The sequence below is a fragment of the Phoxinus phoxinus genome, assembly GCF_949152265.1.
Source record: "Phoxinus phoxinus genome assembly, chromosome: 23".
Lineage (NCBI taxonomy): Eukaryota > Metazoa > Chordata > Actinopteri > Cypriniformes > Leuciscidae > Phoxinus > Phoxinus phoxinus.
In genome coordinates, this window is record NC_136898.1 from 10,212,056 (window position 1) to 10,232,282 (window position 20,227).

The window sequence follows — 20,227 nt, forward strand, 5'->3', positions numbered from 1 at the left end:
TGGCAAAAGTTTTGGGTCTAGATGAACACTGATCTACTAAGGCGGCAGAGATTAACAGGGCAGAAAGAGGTAACAAGTAGAACAATAGATAAACTGTACAGACACATCTGTTTTTGATCAATAGCTTGCTGTAGGATTAAAGCAAAAAGAAACCAGAGTACCGGGTCGGTTATAAGAACTATAGACACTCCGATCTGAAAGCAAAGTAGTTGGGAGAAAAGGCTGCCAGAGCGGTAACCTAATCACTCCAAATCACAAGGTAATCCTACTTGCCCTCCACTCTTACAGCAGGGCATTATTCATATCGGCAGGCACTCAGACCTCAAACTCTCATAAGCAAATTAATCAGTGACACACATTCCTAATACTCTTGATTTAGAAAGCCAAAAAGCACACAGTTATTTCAAGAATTCTAATAGCCATATTAATGTCAAAGATATGCCCATTTTACTTCCAAAATACTCAGGTTCAGTTAAGAGTAGGGGGGAGAAAGCCGAAACACTAAAACTGCTTAAAAACTCACAGGTTAATCCATGGCATTTAAATACATGAGAGATCTGATGTTAAGGTCTAGATTTACATGCAGAATACACAGAACGAAAGAAAAAAAAAAAAAAAAATCAAGTGTTTCCGGATCTGACCAAGATATTTGACATTAGAAATAACTCAAACCAAATGCGTTATTTGTTGGTGGTTCTGAGATTTTGGCTAGGGATTGCCGCCGTGGAAACCTTGAAATAAAATCCTGTTAAGCCTTCTGCCTCACTCTCAGGAGTATAGTTAAAACCATGCTGTGCATGGTCATGATTATGCACCGGCACAAGTCCTACGGCATGGCCCAGCCTTGACTTCCAGCAGGAAACAAGCTCAGGAGTTCAATTAGGGCAATTCTCAGTTTGGCCAGGAGATTAGCAAGCGATGTAGTATAATCAAACTGAGAGTGATGAAATATGTATAAAAAAAACAAAAACATTATAAGATTAGAGACCAAACTTAGAATTAACAGATAAAGGAATTCAAAATATTTGGAAAAAAAAATGGTTATGACAAAAGCGGATGGTGGGAGAGTCTCAGAGCAAGAAGACCAGAGGACTCAGACGTAATCCTGTCTGCAAACAGCGCTGCCCAGTCTACAGATCCGTTTGCTCTGTGGATGAGCAGGGGAAACACGAAGAGATAGTTCTTTCACACCGGGCTGAGCAGACACAATCAGACCCTTGTTCTGAGAGGAGGGAGAGGGCAGCTCTGTTTCGGCCTACAGACAGAGAATACATGAGCCCTCTTCAATGATCAGAGTGGAGGATGCTCCAGATGAACACACTGAGTGAAACAACGTTCAGACTGAGTGCTTTTGGAGGAGAGAGAGAGGAAATGTACTAATCCCAGATAGCAGATCACAAGAGAAAAGGTATCTTGGCATTTCAGCTGCGGCTAATGGCTCCAGGGGTTTTAAGGCTCATGTTATTAACCTGGAAAAGGCTGACAAAGGAACAAGAATTCAGTCCTTAAAGATAGGCTGGATGTTCATTGCTTATAATGAATAGTCACAAAATAATCTGAAAACATAAGAGCAAAAGTGTATTCGGATCAACAGTGTTAACTGACAATAAGAGGTCTATTCCATGGCAGGAAAAATAATCTACAAATTCACCTGACTGATGTTAAATTAACGTCTTCACTTTTTAATGCCGTTTTCTAAGAGTTCAGGCTTTTCACAAAGTAGATTTGGCCCCCTATAGCCTATCGATGATTTGCAAGCCATTCTTTAGTCCTTTGGTTCGTAGATCCATCATAGAATATTGTTTTCAGGAGTAGATTTCGAGATGTCGTTGAGAAGCAATCAGTCTCCCATTCTCTAAACTCTTTGGAGGTTCCTAAAGATGAGAAAGAAGTTGAACATCTAAATGTAGCATATAACTTTGTATTTGAGTACAATGAATATCACAAAGCATTCACAACAATCTGGCCATACACAAATAATCAAATGTATTGCTTGTGAAAAAAAATAAAATAAATTATTTATTGCTTGTGGAAAAATGGGGAGAAAATCGAAACCACTGTGGTATGCGAAACGCATTGGTCGATGAAGATGGACAAGGACTTGGCTTGTAAGTACACTATCCAACGGCACATTAAAAAAAAAATCTGCTGTGAACTGACCAAACAAGCAATTGTTTTTTCGGGATAGATATATTTTGCACACTATTTTCTCACCACGCTTTCCTAATTAACAACAGAGTAGAATAAGAGTATGGATGTATTTGAATGCTTTGATGAAACTGTTGATCAAAAATCATGCATTTGTCTTGATACAAACTTAAATCACTTAAGCTCTTGGCAAAAACATGGTAATCCTACCCCAGGGGGAAAAAGAAAGAAAAATTACAAAAAACATACATTCTTTGGAATGGTCTTCATTGGTCTCAGAACCGCTACTCTCCTACTTTCTCTTGACTGCAAGTCATAGATTCAGTCTGACATAATAAAGTAATAAACCAGGCCTTGATTGATTTGTAGTTGCAATTACTGTGGCGTTGTCTTGTTAATAGCTTTATTTTCTTGCCTTTCCAACCATGTATACTGCCGCTCTCACAAGAAATGACCTTAAAAGGTTAAAGACTCAAGCCCCAAGGGTGAATCATAGGTCCAAGGTTACATGGAAATGGGAGACTGATTGCTTCTCAACGACATCTCGAAATCTACTCCTGAAAACAATATTCTATGATGGATCTGCAGTCTATGAACCAAAGGATTAAAGAATGGCTGCAAATCATCGATAGGCTATAGGGGGCCATAGCTACTTTGTGAAAAGCCTGAACTCTTAGAAAACGGCATTAAAAAGTGAAGACATTAATCATTAACTACCTTTGACTCAGTGGGAAAAAGCAGGATTCTTCTCCTTAGTCTTTATAGCTTTGATAGTTCTTTTTTTAAGCTATGTATTAATAAAGCAATTAAAACAAGGAACTAAAGAAATATTTGAACACTGCACAACCATCTAATGACATCAACTATTAACTGCCACCCCAATACTGCACCAATAACAAACTTCATTAATGTTGCATACATGTATTGCATTTTTTTTTTTGTGCAATTTTACATTACTGGACAATTATTCAAGTCATTAAAAATATATATAGTTAAATTAGTTTCTATAATGCATGAAAAATCATCTAAGGAAAAAAAAAGTCTTAGGGCAAAAAGCTACACAAATAGAATACAGGAATCAAAAATGCTTACCCACAAGTAGTCCCCAAACTTCGAAAGGTGTACACTGCCATCATGTGGACAGCTTTAAATGTTTTGACTTTGAATTGAGCAGAGATCCAGATAAAACACTGCTTCTTTTCAATGATTTTATTTATTTTAGTCAAATATATATGAATGCTTCCTTCATGAGGAGGGCTTCTGGGAGAAATGTTTACAGAAAAATCCATTCATCTAAATAAAACTGCAAACAAATCAACATTTGTAACACGCATAATGATACAGGGACAGACCATTTTTAGTTTGTGCCGTGGGATGACATTTTGACAGTATAACACAACCATCATAATTTATTGTGATAAAACATGATTTTCTTAACCCCCCAACGCATCTCAGGGGATTTACATGATTTGAAGTCTTTAAAAGTTCCTGAAGATATTAGGAAATTTCCAGAAAGTCTGGTCTGAAAGCGTCCATCCAGACATTTTGTTTCGTGATTCAGTTATGTAGGGTTTTTGCATAAAGGCACAAAGCAGTGAGGCCCCCCCAAGGGCATCCTATTCTCATTTTTTTTGGCAAGACATTGGTCCCAATTGGCAGTCCTCTTTTTCCATGCCACTTACGTAAAAGGAAAATAAAAAAAGACAAAACATCAATAAAACCGTTATGTGATTATACTTAAAGTGTACAGGTCTAATTCATAATTAAGTAATAAAATAAACATACTGAAACCTACAATCAGATGTAATCTACAGTTTAGAAAATACAGAGGGACATTCTGAAGTTTCAGCAGTGTATGACAACCTAATGGAGAGCTTGTTTGGGGGAAGTTAAGAGTCAAACCTACTACAGAGGGTACAGCTCAGATTTCATCTTTCCCTGTCTGAAGCTACTGTGCATGCTGGAGAAGGGCAGGACTGCCAGGAGCCTAAGGATGGTTGAAATGTTGGGAAATAACTGGATGTTAGAAACTTTGAGAGTTCCAAGAACAGTGTCGGGTAGGTGTTGATGAGTGGCAGAAGGATCTTGCCACCTGTCCCTCCACCTCTGCAGCTCAGTGTGGAAGGAGTGTAGGTCAGGTAAGTCATCTTGAAACACCTTGACAAACTCAGTGTCCTTGCAGCATCCCTCCACGTTTGACATGACATAAGGCACAACCTGCAAGCAGCGAAGAGCAGACAGAACATCCTGGGAGATCCCTTCCACCTCAGAAATATAGTGCTCAATGGCCCCTTTACTGAGGTCCTCTCTGTAGTGCACATTTAAGGGTGGTTGTAGTGACGGTACCTGCAGCTTAGAAGCTAGTGCAACTGCCTCTTGAAACCAGGTTGGATGGTGCATGTCAATACTGTTCTTCGTTTCACTGAGAGAGGGCAGGAGATCAGACAGGCGGTTTACAGCTTGATACACATCATAGGAATTTCCCTGAAGACTCAGACTTAGGTTTTTGGTGAGGCTCAAGATGTTTTTCATAATTACAACTGTCAATATGAAATCAAAGTTTTGGACAGCAGAAAGGAAGCTCTGGGCCTGTGCTGTAGTTGCCTCATTATCTTGGTTTCCTTTCATCTCATTCAAGCAAAGTACGATGGCCTCTAAAATGTCTGTAGTAATTTCCAGAACCTCATGACTCAATGCCAATTGATTGCTGCTGATCTTGGCTTTCAGCTCACTGGCTTTCCTTTCGTCCTTCTGGAACAAATGTACAACAGCATCCTCTAGTCTTAACCTTCGTTGAACATCCTCAGAGAACCACATAAACAGCTGCTCTAAGCACTCAAAACTGTGAGTTATCTCTCTCAGGGAGGACAAACTGGCTAGCAAAGACTTCAGAGTAACAGGGTTCGGGAAACTGAAAGCATGAGGGAGTCTCTGGGAAAGCAAAGCTGATGCCTGTGTCATCTGAGAGAGTGAGGCACCTGTTCTTGCCAAGGTTTGACTTCTACAGAGTGCCAAGTTCAAACCCCACTTCTCAGTGAGGACAATGGTGAGAGTATCCACAAATGAAGCAATATTTGTGGTAAGGGGGATAAATGCTAATATATTTTCACTCTGAATGCCTTGTTTGTCAAGGTAGTGTATTCCTACAGGGATGTACAGTTGGCCATCAATTGCAAACTCTTCCTCAGTGACTATGGAAAAGAATTGTATGTTACATAGTTCTTTGAGCAATTCCTCTCGAGCATCAGCATTGTAGGGGGTAAAAACTTTTTTTTCAGGTCCAGTGCCATCCGGGGTAATTACTTGGTCTGCACCATCATGAGCCTTTACTTCAGACTGGTCTGTGCATTCTGATTCTGCTGCTATGGGATGATCAGTAATGTCCTCAAGGGAAACAGGTGTGCAGTGGTCAGTAACACTCGGAGTTATTGCAGAGGGCTGATAAAGGCAAACATGTACTGCCGCAGTATCTTGGTTTGAGCCATCTGGAGCTGCTGAATTGAATTGATTTGTGCCACCTTCTGCAGCTACTTTAGGCTGGTCAGGGCCAAACTGATCAATTTCACTTTGATTCCCTGGTACTATCTGGTCAGTTCCAATTTGACTAAGTTCCACAGACTGATCTGGTACACTTTGATTCAATGCAGTTGCAAGAACAGTTCCACTTTGAGCTTCTGCTACAGACTGATCATTTCCACAGGGAACATCTGCCACAAGCTGATCAGTTCCACTTTGTTCCCCAGATGCTACCTGCCTAATTCCAACATTATCTGCTAACCCAGACCCACTTTGATCTTCTACTATAGGCTGATGAGTTGCATCTTCCACAAATGCATCAGCTACAGTTTGATCTGCTGATGACCGTCCAGTTCTACTTTGATCTGCTGTTACAGACTGATCATTTCCAGACTCAACTACCATGAGCTGATCAGAGCCACATTGTTCCTCCAAAACTAGCTGACTAGTTCCAACTTCATTTGGTATTATAGACTGACCAGTTCCACCTTGATCTGCTATTACAGACTGATCCTTTCCAGACTCAACTACCATGAACTGCATTGATCTACATTGATCCCCCAAAATTAACTGACTAGTTCCAACTTCATTTGGAAATACAGTTTCTGTCTGACCGGCTTCACTTTTACCATCAACTATAGACTGATCTGACTCAACTTGACCAACTGCTATGAACTGATCAGGTACACTTTGATCTTCTGTTACTGACTGACAGGTTACATCTTGGTCTTCAGTTCCAGACTGATCATTTCCAGAGTCATCATCTACCATGATCTGATCAGATCTATTTTGATCTCCTGATACTAACTGACTAGTTTCACCTTCCATTGGAAACCCGTTTTCTGTCTGAACAGTGTCATCTTGACCCTCTATTAAAGAATGATCATTTTCAACTTGACCAACTACCATGAACTGTTCCGTTACACTTGGATCTACCATTTCTGACTGACCAGTTACACATTGATCGGCTGTTAAGGACTGATCATTTCCAGAGTCAACTACCATGAGCTGATCGGATCCACTTTGATCTCCTGATACTGACTGACTAGTTTCACCTTCACTTGGAAAGCCATTTTCTGTCCGAGCAGCGTAATCTTGACCGTCTACTACAGAATGATCGTTTTCAACTTGACCAACTACCATGAACTGTTGAGTTATACTTGGATCTACTATTTCTGACTGACCTGTTACACTTTGATCTGCGGTTAAGGACTGTTCATTTCCAGAGTCAACAACCATAAGCTGATCGGATCCACTTTGATCTCCTGATACCAACTGACTAGTTTCACCTTCACTCGGAAACCTGGTTTCTATCTGAGCAGTGTCATCTTGATCCTCTACTACAGAATGATCATTTTCAACTTGACCAACTACCATGAACTGTTGAGTGACACTTGGATCTACTATTTCTGACTGACCATTTACACTTAGATCTGCTGTTAAGGAGTGTTCATTTCCAGATTCAACTACCATGAGCTGATTAGATTCACTTTGATCCCCTGGTATTAACTCACCTTCATTTGCTAACCCAATTTCTTTCTGACCAGCCTCATCTTGACTTTCTACTACTGACCGATCCATTTCAAATTGGCCACCTAACATGAACTGATAATTTACAGTGTGATCTTTGGTTACTGACTGATCAGTTTCACCCTGACCTGATGCTGCAGAATGTTTATCTCGAGAGCAATCAACAGCCTCAAATTCATGAGATTCAATTTGATCCCCTGGTACCAACTGACCAGTTTTACCCTCATTGTCCATCTCTGTAACTATCTGACAAGCTTCATCCTGACCTTTTACTATAGACTGAACAGTTTCAACTGGACTAACTGTCAACTGCTCAACTACACGTTGTTCCCCTGTTGCTGTCCGGTCATTTCCAACTTGATCTTCAACTGCACATGTATCATTTCCACTCTCATCAACTTCCATGACTTGATCAGTTTCGCTTTGATCTACTGACACCAACTGATTATTTACACTGTAATCAACTGCAATGAGCTTAACAGATTCAGTCTGATCCTCTGATTTTAACTGACCATCTGCTAACCCTGTTACTGTGTGACAACCTTCATCTTGAGCATTTATAGATGAATCACTTTGTTTCTCTGTTGCTGGCTTGTCTGTTTCAAGTGGTTCTGTTGCTACAAACTGATCAGTTTCCATGGGTTGCTCAGTTTCACTTTGGTCAACTGATACTAACTGAACAATGCTAACTGGCCGTTCTTCAATAGACTGCTCAGTTACACCTTGATTAGTTACAATTTGATCTCCTGTTACTAGCAGACCAATTCCACACTGATCAATTACTTCAGACCTATCATTTACATCTTGAGCAAGTGCGATCAGTTGATCACTTCCATCATGTTCTACTGTTGTGGTTTGCATAGTGTCATCTTGGACAGATTCTGTTGGTTGGTCAGTTGTGCTGGTCGGCAGAGAGCTGCAAGCAGGGATGACTTGAGCTGCAGTTGTGGTTTTGTCTGAACTGATGAGCATTAAAGATGATGGCTGGTCAGGTGTACTTATGATGTGTATTTCTTCAGCCCTTTCTATTTCACTGATTTCTACTGTAATTTCCTCAGGAGCAACAGTTTTAACATCTAAACAAAAGAGGAGACATGATTGTGTAAATAAAAACAGAGATTATTTACATTCATGTACTAGTAATTCTCATTTAGTATTACTGACCAATTTCAGCATCCTTTGCCTCTTGTGGATAACCAGCACCATTTGTATCCACAGCCATCTCCTGTGGAACCATGGCAATCACCTCTGAGAAAGGACAGGAAAGAGTGTCAGAATAAAAACACAACAGCTTATTAGAGCTACTCAAAAAACCAACTGGTTTCTACTGGAATTTTCTTAGGAGCAACTGTTTTAACATCTAAACAAAAGAGGAGACATTATTGTGTAAGAAAAAACAGAGATGATTTACATTCATGTACCTAGGTTATTAGTACTAATACTTCTCATTTAGTATTACTGACCGATTCCAGCATCCTTTGCCTCTTGTGGATAACCAGAACAATTTGTATCCACAGCCATCTCCTGTGGAGCCATGGCAATCACCTCTGAGAAAGGACAGGCAAGAGTGTGTCAGAATAAAAACAACAGCTTATTACAGCTACTCAAAAAACTGTTAAAAAAAAAAACTGTTCAACTACCATATCAATAATATTTTTTTCTACTTATATATATATTTTTTTAAGTAATTTGTTTCTTACCGCCTTCCATTCTCAGGTGATTAACTCTTGCTTTTACCTACATGTATTAATACAATCAGAAAATAAAACAGAACAGGGTTTTAAGAAACATTACTTATTTATCAGTTTATAAGAAAACTAATATAAGAATTTACAGAAAAATACACTGTTGAATACAATGAATTATAACAGTATAAAGACTAAGAAATGTACCATACCTGAGCAAGAAATTGATGACTTTCCGGATCACCATCCACACATTTCTCAATCACCTCCTCCAGGCTCTGCAGTGTCTGGCGATGCATAAGAAGCATGACTGCATCAGTCTTGCTGCCTCTGCTGAAGATACCATCTCTAAGTAAGGTCCTCAGGGCATTTAGGGTTGTCTTCATTAGATCACACTCCATGCTAATGCTAGGCAAGACAGCCACAAGCTTAAGAAGTGTAGCAATGTTTGGAAGGTTTTTGGCTTCATTATGGAGCAGAGTCTCAGAGATGGAGGTGGGAGGACAAACATCTTGATATTTCTCCCTCCATACTGTGGCCCAGGTGTTGATGTCTTCTTCAACTGTTTCTGGCTCAGGGAGATCACTCAGGTATATTGTGTGCAGTTTGTCTGTGGATTCTGGGAGAATGGTAAGAGGGTTGCACGTTGGCAGAAGGGACAACACTTTCAGGGCTTTTAGGTGATTCTCTGAGAAGTTAAACTTCATTTCTTCAATCAAACCATTTAGAACTGGTAAGCTAACTGCTTCCATGTAGAATGCTTCGGGTGAATCATAGCTGCTAACAGATTCTGCATATGACTGAAATCCTGTAACCTTAGTTGAAAGCTGCACAGCCTCCTCAAACCAGGTAGAATGCACTGCACTCACATTGTCCAACATTTTCCTAAGAGAATCTATTATTGGCATAATCTTCTCAAGCTCACAAATAATGTCAGCAGGGTTTCCGCAGCGAAACACAGTGCTGCAGTTCCTCAAGGGAGCGCAGGCGTTCTTCAAGATCACTAAGGGAATGACAAAATCGACCCGTCTAACAGCTGTGCACAGGGTCTGAGAATGCAGTGACATGCTACTACTCCATGACCCACTGGAGTTGGTGCTCACAGAATCCAAGCAGTTCAGAGCTCCCTCTAGCATGTCCACCAGAATATCGAAAAAGTCTTCTCTCTTTTTCCATCTAGACAAGCAGGTCTCTGGGATCTCTGCAAGTGCTTCCCGTGGGGTATTCAGAAGCCCATCCATGGTTTTGGCAAGCTCACTCTCTAATTTGGGTGACTGGTCAAAAAACTGTAGCAGATCCTCAGCCGTCTCTAAAACCTTTGTAATGTAGGCATTCTGTAGGCTTAAAGCCAGCCAGTAGGCAAGTCCACAAGACTCACTGGGAGTGTTCACAGCTAACGGATAGCTCTCTGAAAAGCCCAAAGCCATCTTCCTGAGACTTTGGCTGCCTGTACCAATGCACATGATGGACTGGCCACGACAGCAGCCCATCTGAAGTCCCCACTCATCCTCAAGTGTGGTTGAAAGAGCTTTAGCTTGCAAATCCAGATCAGAGCTTTCATCAAAGGGTAGAAAACCTATGAGCTCCACTTTAGGAATGCAGTCATTTACATATCTAACAAAGAGTGGTAGGAACTTTGCCGCGCCCACTGAGATTGCTCTATCAGTGATGATGGAAAAGAAAGGAGAGTCCTGAACTTCTGTGAGGATTGTTTCTCGTATGGCCTTCACAATACTTTGTAGCATTTCTCCTTCTGAAAATGATGTCCCTTCCTTCTGTACCCAATGACATGAGGCAAGTTTCTGTACAACAGCATCTTGCTCTGGTTTGTTAAGGTCGATCCACGAGCAGTTTCTCCTTGCAAGTATGGCTGCCTGTTTGAAGACTTCTTCGCAGTTCCTTATGTTATCTGTTGATTCATCAGAACGTCCATTCTCATCCACAACCTGCTCCACATCTTTAACCTTTACATGCTGGTCCTCAGCAACTACTTCTATGTTTTCAGGCTGCTGCTGGGTCTCTATGCTCTCTGCTCCCTCTTTGTGGATATCTGCTTCTAGAAGGCAGTGTAAACATTATTTTAGATAATGTACAAGTTTAAATTAAACAAATATTACATTAATGACTCAACACATCAAGGATTCAAATGAAAAGCCAGTCCCAAAAATTACAAACCACTACCTGTTATCTCAGAATTCACCACTAGTGTTCTGGAGTCTTTGTCCTGTGAAAAGAAGTACTTGTGAATAAAGCTGAAAAAAGCAATAAACTAATAACAAGAGATCGACCGATATATCGCTTTCCCAATATTTAAGCATTTCCCCATAATTGGGTATCGGTTTTGTAATATCGAATTAACCGATAAATTCACCGCAATATTGTGGTCGTTTTGAGAATTGCACGCAAGACCGCCATCACAGCACAGCGTCTGAGGGGAGACGAGCCAACAACGGTGTTCAAAGGTAAAATAACTTGCATCCCTTAATTAATAAACTTTATTTAAGATAACGGAAAGGGGGCTGTTTACATTTGGTCGATGTAGTCTTTTTGCTCGCTTCCGTTTCTCATAAGGCTAGCGAGCAGAGCAACTGTGCTCCGGGAGAGTAAGCGAAATAAACAAACAAAACCTTGAAAATATTGAAAGACGTGACCACTGACCAGTGCAATATGAAGTTGAACTCGACTGTGACCGTGAGTGTGCCGCGAGACATAAACATCGGTTATCGCCATCAAGTGGTCGGGAGTGTGCTAACGCTTCAGATTCAAATATTGAGCGGAAGTTACACGGTTGTGAAGTGTCTGAAAAAATAGTTCCACTATAGCAAAATAAACGGATTGGAATCATATATTGCGACGATATATTGTTTATAATCATCAACGAACACCACTAACCACTCGGTGAGTTTAACAGTTTTGTAAACGAACATTATTGGCTGTTTTAATGACATTTTCGGACATGCCCATTGACTCCAATGTTAAATGGGTCCATGGCCAATTCTATTAGTCAAAAACTCGAGAGAGGAACCATTGTCAAAAAAATGCTGTCCACCACTCTTGTTCATCCAAAACAAACTACAATATAGACTCAAGGTGTTAAATACCGAAATTATCCTTTAAATTATACGTTTATCTCTGTAAAGCAGCTTTGAAACAATCTACATTGTTAAAAGCGCTATATAAATGAAGATGACTTGACTTGACTCAGGAAATGCTTCAGCATGGCAACCGTATGCAGCTTTAAAAAAAAAAAATTCACTCATTTGAAATGCCTTAAATTATATTAATGTTTACAATATAACATTTATTTAGCTAATAAACATCTATATAATTGCAGCTCTGTGGAAATGAATAATTCTGATAACATGCCAGATGAGATGGACTCGGTAATTGCGTTTATGTTAGGGATGCAAATTATCAACAAATTAAACAGATTATCTATATCAATAGATATAGATAGGTAATCAAACAACAGATAAACCGTTTAAAACGAATGCTTATATTTATAGTGAGTTGATAGACTCCCTTTTCATTTATTTATGTTCTCAATTTGAAAACATTAGACTTTGTAAATTTATTTAGCCTGTTGTTAATATGCTGTTGATATAAATAAAATAAAAATAATCAGAATTTGTATATGCTATATTACATTACCTGTTTGTTTACCTTATCAAATATATATATATATATATATATATATATATATATAAAAGACACTTTAGTGACAGTGCACTGTATTTTTTTATTTGCTCTTTTTCACTCTATTTATTGATGTAGAAGAGTGTTCTGTATGTGATGGAATGAAATTGCTAAATAAAAATTACAGTATTTAAAGTGTTAAATAAAACAGTTTGTTTAGTTCAGTGCTGTTGTTATAATTGTCAAAAACCGAAATAAAACAATAAATAAATATCAGTTCTATATATCTGTTATCAGGCACAAAAACATGCAAATAATTGGTATCGGTTATAAATAAAAATCATTATCGGGCGATCTCTTGAAAAATAACATGATATGAAGCAACGTTTTACTCAAAATAGTTCAAAACGATTTTTAACTAGATCACCAATCTACACTTTTCTCTAAACCCACTTAAAATATGAGGTCATATACTACATAATCATTAATGCAACTTTACAAACCTGCAGAGTGTCCCTGTTCTCTACTTCATCCATGTGGATATCATCTGCAATGTTGGCAAAGTGGGCATTAAAGTTGGCATGAACTGAAAATTCACCCTATTTTCTTAATGCATGTTATTGATCTTTATGTAGACAACTTATCTACCAGTAAAACAAGTATACATCATAAACACGCATACATGGATATACATACATTACATATAAATACATACACACACACACACTTTTCCCTTACCCAAAAGATAGGGAAAAACATTTAGATTGAGTCTTTTTTTTAAAAGAGGAAGAAAAAGAAAGCATTAAGAATAATCAGATAACATACCTTCTGTTTTTATTTCAACAGTCCTTCCTAGGGTTTTGGATTCTTTGTCCTGTGGAGCACAACCGACATTAGAAACACATCTGGAAAGCAAATGAAACATTTTACACAAGCAACTTAATTTTTACAAAACTGATCCTTACCAGGCAAATGCCCTCCAGCGTCTTAGGAGTAAGCTTTAAGCACTGAGTAACCATTCTGTCTAGGTCTCTGTTAAAGTCAGTGCCGATCTGAAGCATGGCTAAACAGGGCAATCTATCCATGGGTGAGGTGTTGCTCAAGTAGTTTTGATACATTTTATGCCGCTTCACCTCACCACAATATTCCAAAGCTGTGCTTGGCAACACACACATAATCTTCAGCAACGTATTGATGTTTGCAAAGTACTGCATAAGGGGTAGACGCAGAGTCTGAAAAATGGTCTCTGGTATGGTTACACTAACCACTTTCGTTTTCCACTTCACTTTCCAGCAGCTCAGCTCCGTGAAGAAATTGTCAGGATCTGGAAGGTCACCAATGTACAATGGAGGTTTTGACTTAAGCGTTTCAAAAACATAGCTCATTGTCACGGAGCATGGGACCAAGGACAATAAGTTGAGTGCCTCCTTGTGGTCATCAGAGAAATAATCTTTCACCATGTTTATCAGGTGGTCAACTAAAGGGACACTCATTGCATCTTTGTAGTATGAACCTGGTTTCAAGAGGCTGTCCCTTGGAACAACCACACTATCAGGCACTTTAGCCTGCACACCCAGACTCTGAGCAAAACAACAAGCTTCATCAAACCAGTTCTGATGGAAAACCTTGATGTTGGTCTTCACTCGGTTAAGTGTGGCCACAATACCACTGATCTGGCTGAGCTGCGAGGCAGCGCTAAAATGGTCTTTCTGTAGCGCTGCACTCAGTTCTCTGGTGAAGGATGAGGCATTCTTTAATGCAACAATTGCCACAATGAAGTCAAAGTCCCGAATTAACTGAAGTAGTCTTTTGGCTCTGTTGGAAACTACCAAACTCCATCTTTGTGGTTGACAGTTGTCAATATTTTCTAGCCAATCTGCCAGAGGCTCCAGAATCTGAGCAAAGACTTCATAAGAATCATGCTTTTCAAGCCAAGAAGAGCAGAATTTTCCTTGAAGCTCATGGATTTTCTCATAGCTCTCTCTTAGGCCTATGGCTAAGACCTGATCTAACTGTTTCTCAAGGGCAGGCATGCTGTGGAAAAAAGACACAATCTCCTCTAATGTGTCTATGGCTCTGATGACTGCAGCTACTGGAACTGACCTTGACCACCAGGTATTGAAAGAGTAACATGAACAATGTGTGCATATAGCAAGAGGATACTTCTCCTGTATTTTACATGCAAAAGCCTTAAGCTTGTAGGACACTTCACCAGAGCCAAGGTAAGCTTGACCTCTGCAGTAGCTTAAATCAAGATTCCACTCATTGGTGACAACATCATAAAGTCGTTCGCAAATGGCCTCAGTGTCAAGAGTAACCTCGACAAATCCCATAAGCTCAAGGCGCATGACGTCGAAACTGTCAACAAATCTGAGGAAGATGGGTAAGTAGTCAGTCTCTCCAAATCTGACAACTCTGTCGATAAACAGGGAGAAGAATGAATTTCTGACCTCTGAAAGAATCCTATCCCTAACAACATCCTCACACACTTTAAGGACTTCCTTCATCTCAGATTTGGTCACATATTCTACTTCTTGATCTTGATCACCCTGAGTGTGTCTGCTTTGCCTGCTATATGCTGCAGTGACAGCAGCCTGTAATGCAGATTTTAATGCCTCTTTATCAGTTTCTGAACACTCGGGTGGTTTCGGTCTCTCAACGTCCATATTTAAAGTCATCTCTCTTTGTTCTTCCGCATCTTCTTTAGAAGCGTCATTTGTACGGGTTTCTGGAACTGTAAAGAAAGAAAGAAAAGAAGAAAAAAAATCAAAAACTGTGCATCTGATATAAAATTTAATTTAATCTTGTTTGAGCTATGAAAACAAGACGACGTTAAACATTTTTCAGTCAGAAGAAAGAAGTTTTACCTGATGGTTGCACTTCCATTACATCATCCTAAAAACACACACACATGAATGAACAGCAGGTTAAAAACATATTTGAGTTTGTTTTTGCCATTATCTCCTGTAATTGTAAATGTAATATAACACAAGTAAAAAAATTAGTCAATAAAAATATATGTTTACCTCCTGTAATAGCTGCAGGATTTCTGGATATTTCTTTACATACGCCTCAACCATTTCCTCAATGCTAAAGTGGACATCTTGATTGACATAAACAAAGGCCATATTGCTCAGTCTTTTTTCCACTGGTACTTCTTTCATGTAGGTGTGATACCGGTCCAGCACCATGTCGTACTGCCCATACACATCTGAATCTGCGTGGACACAAGGGATGGTGCCCAGCACTCTCAACAGGCTCTGTACATTTGGGTAAAAGCCTATATCTGGGATCTTGAGGGTTGCAAACACACTAGTGGGAAGAATCCTTCGCTTGCTAGCATGCCTCCATTTCACTTCCCAACAGCCCAGCTCATCATAAAAGGAGTCAGGACGAGCCAAGTTATTCAGGTTAGCATCAGCAACTTTGTCTTTGCGGATGCTAAAATTGTGGTCAGCCATATATGAGGGCACCAATGACAACCATCTGAGGATTCTTGCCATTTCAGTGCCAAGGACTCTTTTGACTTCATCAACAAGGTATTGCAAAACCTTCTTGCTCAGTGCTTCCCTGTAGTAATCCTCCAATGATGCTTGTGGTTTCTCTGTGCCGTCACCATTTGTCACCATCTCCACTGGCAAATTGACAGACACCCCCAACTTCTTGGCTCTGCCCAATGCATCAGAGAACCACTTCCTGTGAAAAATGTCAATCTCCTGCATGTGTTTGGTGAGAAGCTTTAAGGCGTTTGAGATGGTGTACTGTAAAGTGCTGCTGATGCTGATTATTCCCCTGAGGCTGGGGTTCAGGATGCTCACACAACACAGAGTGTTTTTTAAGACCACAAGAGTAATGATGAAATTAAAGTTCTTCAGTTTCTCTTTCAGCTTTAGAAGCACTTCGACAGTGTCTGCATCAACATCTGAAAGGGCACTGGTGCACATCTCTCCAATGCTGCTCAAAAGCGGCTCCAAGATATCAAGCATTGTCTGGAAAGCATCTGTGCCATATTCCCAATGGTTCTGGCAAGAATCCTTGACTCGGTCCACCTCACCTTTGATGTGGCTGTATGAAGCGGTGATCTTGAAATCAAGTTTCTTCGCCAGAGTTTCTGATTGCCTAATAACGGCAGCGACCTGCTCTACAGTATCAACGACGTCTTGAATTGGAAGGATAGGCATGGAGCGAATCAACCACATGTTGAAGGCGTAGGGCTCACTGGGGGACAAAACTACCTGTGGAAAATCCCGCAACATCCTGCAGGCGAGATCCTTCAGCTTCTGACACATGCTACCTGATGACAGGTAGGTGAAGCCACGGCAGTGCTCCATCCGAAGGCCCCACTTGTTGCGGATCTCGGATATAAGCATTAGGAACAGACTGTCAGAGTCGACATCACAGGGAAGGAATCCCATGAGGTGTTTCTGTGGGAAGCCTTCACCTGTGACAGAGCGGATAAACAAAGGAATCTGATCCTTGCCCTCGATGTTTATTTTGTCTTGGAGAAGTATGGAAAAGAAGCGTGCAAGGCGCAGGCTATTGCGGATCTCCTCACGCATCACATCTTCACCTAAGTTGAGCACTTCTTTTTGGTCGATCTTCTCTGCACATATGGTATTGACTGAAAGCGGCCCAGCTGGGTCATTCCCCAAAGGCTTAACAGAGTTAAGAGATGCATTGTTGGCGATGCTGAAACCAGTGAAGGCTAACGTCTCTTTGAAGTAGTCTTTCAAAGTTTCCTTCGCTTTGGAAATAGCAGGATCCTCCTCTGATTCATCATGTGCAGGAGGATTTTGAGCTTCAATGTTCTCTGCTGAGTCACTCTCAACTTTAATTACCACCTCTGCCACAGAGGGGTTTGAGCTATCAGTGACACCTTCAAAACCAAAAAAAAAGGAGAGAGAGAAAAAAATAGCAGAGAATCCCCGGTAATTAGTTTGTGTAATTAAAAAAAGAAGAGAGAATTAAAAAGATACATTATCTACCTTTAGTTTTCTTTGTGACAATCGGCCCATCTCCTGTCTGGAAAAAATAATAAAAAAATTATCATTGTGCTAAATGTTTGAAGTCAACACTACATGACAAATAAAAACAATGAATAATTGCCAATACATGAAAAAGCTAATACATTTCTTTACTGATAGCTAAAAATGATAAAATGCTTGTTGGGTAAGGGACCATTGAGAACTATTACAAGCATGAAATTTAATTTACATGAAATGGTGGAATCACATTTTGCATTCAAATGGTAATTTATCTACACAGAATTCAATCCCTAAAGTGTTTGTGTACATTGTCATTGCATATTTAACTTTGAGCATCAACAATAAAGGGTGAGTAGTTTGCTCCATTATTTTATGTTGCTTCATAAAAGCCTGTATTGTGTAAGATTATGCTGGAAGTTAGTCTTATGCAGGGTTCAGTATGCAATGCATGCAAAACCAGTTAGCTCAGAAACTCCACTTGATGCTACTATGTTCTGGGTTCACTGTACCACTCTTTACAAAGAAACTCTTTAAAACCTGCCCGATGCAGAACAGATCACATCATCTTTAGGCTTACCAGATTTTGGTAGATCCTTCTTTTCAGGAGTTGCTAGAGACCATGCATTACTGATTTACTAATATGTAATAACTAATAAGATTCTGTTAAAATAAATTGTAAATCAGAGACTCACTTTCTCCCTTGTCCTTTTTCTGTTGCTAGTTTGTGCATTGTCCTGGTTAGATGCAAAATCAAATATAGTAGGGATGGCATCATCCTTCAAAACAGACTTAAGATCGCTCTGAAAAAAGAAAGAAAGGAGTTTTATACATTACACCACACAGGGGCATACTCTGACATGGGGTTGGGGGGCAGGGACAGGGACAGGGATTATTATTTGGGAATGATTTATATTTCAAATAAAATGTGAATAAATATCTGCAATTTATACCAAAAAAGAAAAGACATCCCAATTATCAATTTAATAACATCCTATTCTCAAGAGTCTTATTTTGCAGGCACCCATAAACAAAATAAATAAATTTAAATGTGGTATCAAACATGGGCAATTCACCAACATTCATGCTATATTTAGACCTGATTAAATCTGCTTTCACACAAAACTCACTTTAATAACTATGTAGTAAATTTAATTTGACATTTACAAACATATGATGACATGTCAAAAATTGTTTGGGGAGAGAGAGACACAACACTACACATTTCAATACTAGGAAACAAATTAATTTGACTGGTTTTGTTCACTTACATCAAGCAGATATAGCCAGATACGAAGAAACAGAAAATTCTCACTTACTTGCTGACATATCATTGAGGTCTCAAAATGTTTTGAGCACAATTTGTAGTTCCTGTGTAAATCTTCAGCTGTTTTGGTCTCCAGATCTGGTCTGTGGCAGTTACCCAGCCATTGTTTACATCTAGAGATATGAGGTAAGGTTACTGCAGTAGTGCAAATAAATATGTTTTAACGTTTAAAAAAAAAAATCACCAAAAACAAAGCATTTTTGTTTAATGGATGTTACAAAATACCACAAAAAGAAACCAGCAAAGCACAAATAAAGCCCTAAACAGAATAACGTATTCTGAGGGAATTCAATTCCTGCCATTTTGGGAAGGGCCTGATGATGGCGAACGTGCACAGGACTCGTTTGCTTACAGTAACCCCATAATAAAAGTTGAAGCTATCACTTTGAAGAAACACGAAAGATGATTGCATAACTGCCAGCTACAAAATAAACCTTTGCAAAACAATCACTGCATAAAGATTAATGATAGCAACATGATAAGCCTAAACTGAAAATACGGGTTTAATGCATTCAATGAATCATTGCAAAAGGGGGGCAGAAGCTAACCAGCTAACAAATAAAGCTAATTTGCTCATTCTGTACTTAAATAAAAATATAAATAGGAAAAATTTAACATTGACTAAATTGCGACTGCATTTACGCACAAAAGGCTGCACTCACCGATCAGGATCCAGCGGGAAACTAAAGAAGGAAACGTTGGACTGGTCCGCACTCTGCTTGCAGTTTGCTGCGGCACAGCATTCGGGCATTTTGGACTTAATCATAATGAATATTGCATTGCATGGATCCTCCAGCGCAAAATGAGATGCTTTGACAGCAAAAAGAGCGCGCGCGCGTCTACATAGATTCAACGCTATCGAGCGATTTTCCAATCGTCGCGTGCATTCTACTGGAACTTGCTCATGGCCGAAATGTTGCTACTTTCACATAGGAATCAACAACCAGGAAGAACACCTATGTAGAGCGGAAATGGACTAAACTGAGGACGGATCCCCCCAAAATAAATCTATCGTCGTCATTCGTTCCCCTTCTCGCGTGCATTTACAGAATATGTCCAAAAAATAAATAAATACAGCACAAATGATAAAAAAAAAATGTTTATTACAAGTGATAACTCAAATAAAAATTGTTTCCCGTCTCCACGAGGCGCCAAAAAGATTTTTTTTTTGTAACCCACGTGAACATTCGAGGTCACACCCATTTAATAACACTTAATATTGAGTCATAACTATTTTATAGGTCTAAGTATGCATGTAACAATTAGTTTAACCCATTTAATCCCACCGGTTACATTTGACTTTGAAGGATATAATAAAAGTTGATGATGTACTCTACACAGAGTTGTCAACAATAAATTACAGGTTCAGACTGTCTTCATTTCATGTTAACATAATACTGGTA

The 20,227-nt window shown here is 39.5% G+C and overlaps 1 protein-coding gene across 1 annotated transcript; it reads right to left on the reverse strand.

The window, feature by feature from the left end:
* Positions 1-3,243: 3,243 nt before the first annotated feature.
* Positions 3,244-19,802, reverse strand: LOC306991801 (uncharacterized protein). Its single transcript, XM_079599984.1, has 15 exons — positions 19,487-19,802; positions 18,817-18,937; positions 18,193-18,300; positions 17,501-17,537; positions 15,542-17,391; positions 15,383-15,410; positions 13,481-15,249; positions 13,341-13,389; positions 13,019-13,062; positions 11,061-11,103; positions 9,092-10,935; positions 8,895-8,931; positions 8,658-8,741; positions 8,359-8,442; positions 3,244-8,270 (listed from the first exon to the last, which is right to left on the reverse strand). Exons 1-15 carry the CDS (start codon positions 19,588-19,590, stop codon positions 4,054-4,056), a joined length of 10,419 nt encoding a protein of 3,472 aa, XP_079456110.1. The 5' UTR covers positions 19,591-19,802; the 3' UTR covers positions 3,244-4,053.
* Positions 19,803-20,227: the final 425 nt, after the last annotated feature.

Bases quoted from the DNA above. Each gene is read 5' to 3' on its own strand.
- LOC306991801 (XM_079599984.1), bottom strand. From the start codon at position 19,590: ATGATTAAGTCCAAAATGCCCGAATGCTGTGCCGCAGCAAACTGCAAG. The intron at 13,063-13,340 runs GTATGTTATCTG...CCAACATTGCAG, and splicing joins TGTTGAAATAAAAACAGAAG to ATGATATCCACATGGATGAA. The intron at 10,936-11,060 runs GTAGTGGTTTGT...ACTGCCTTCTAG, and splicing joins GGTGAATTCTGAGATAACAG to AAGCAGATATCCACAAAGAG.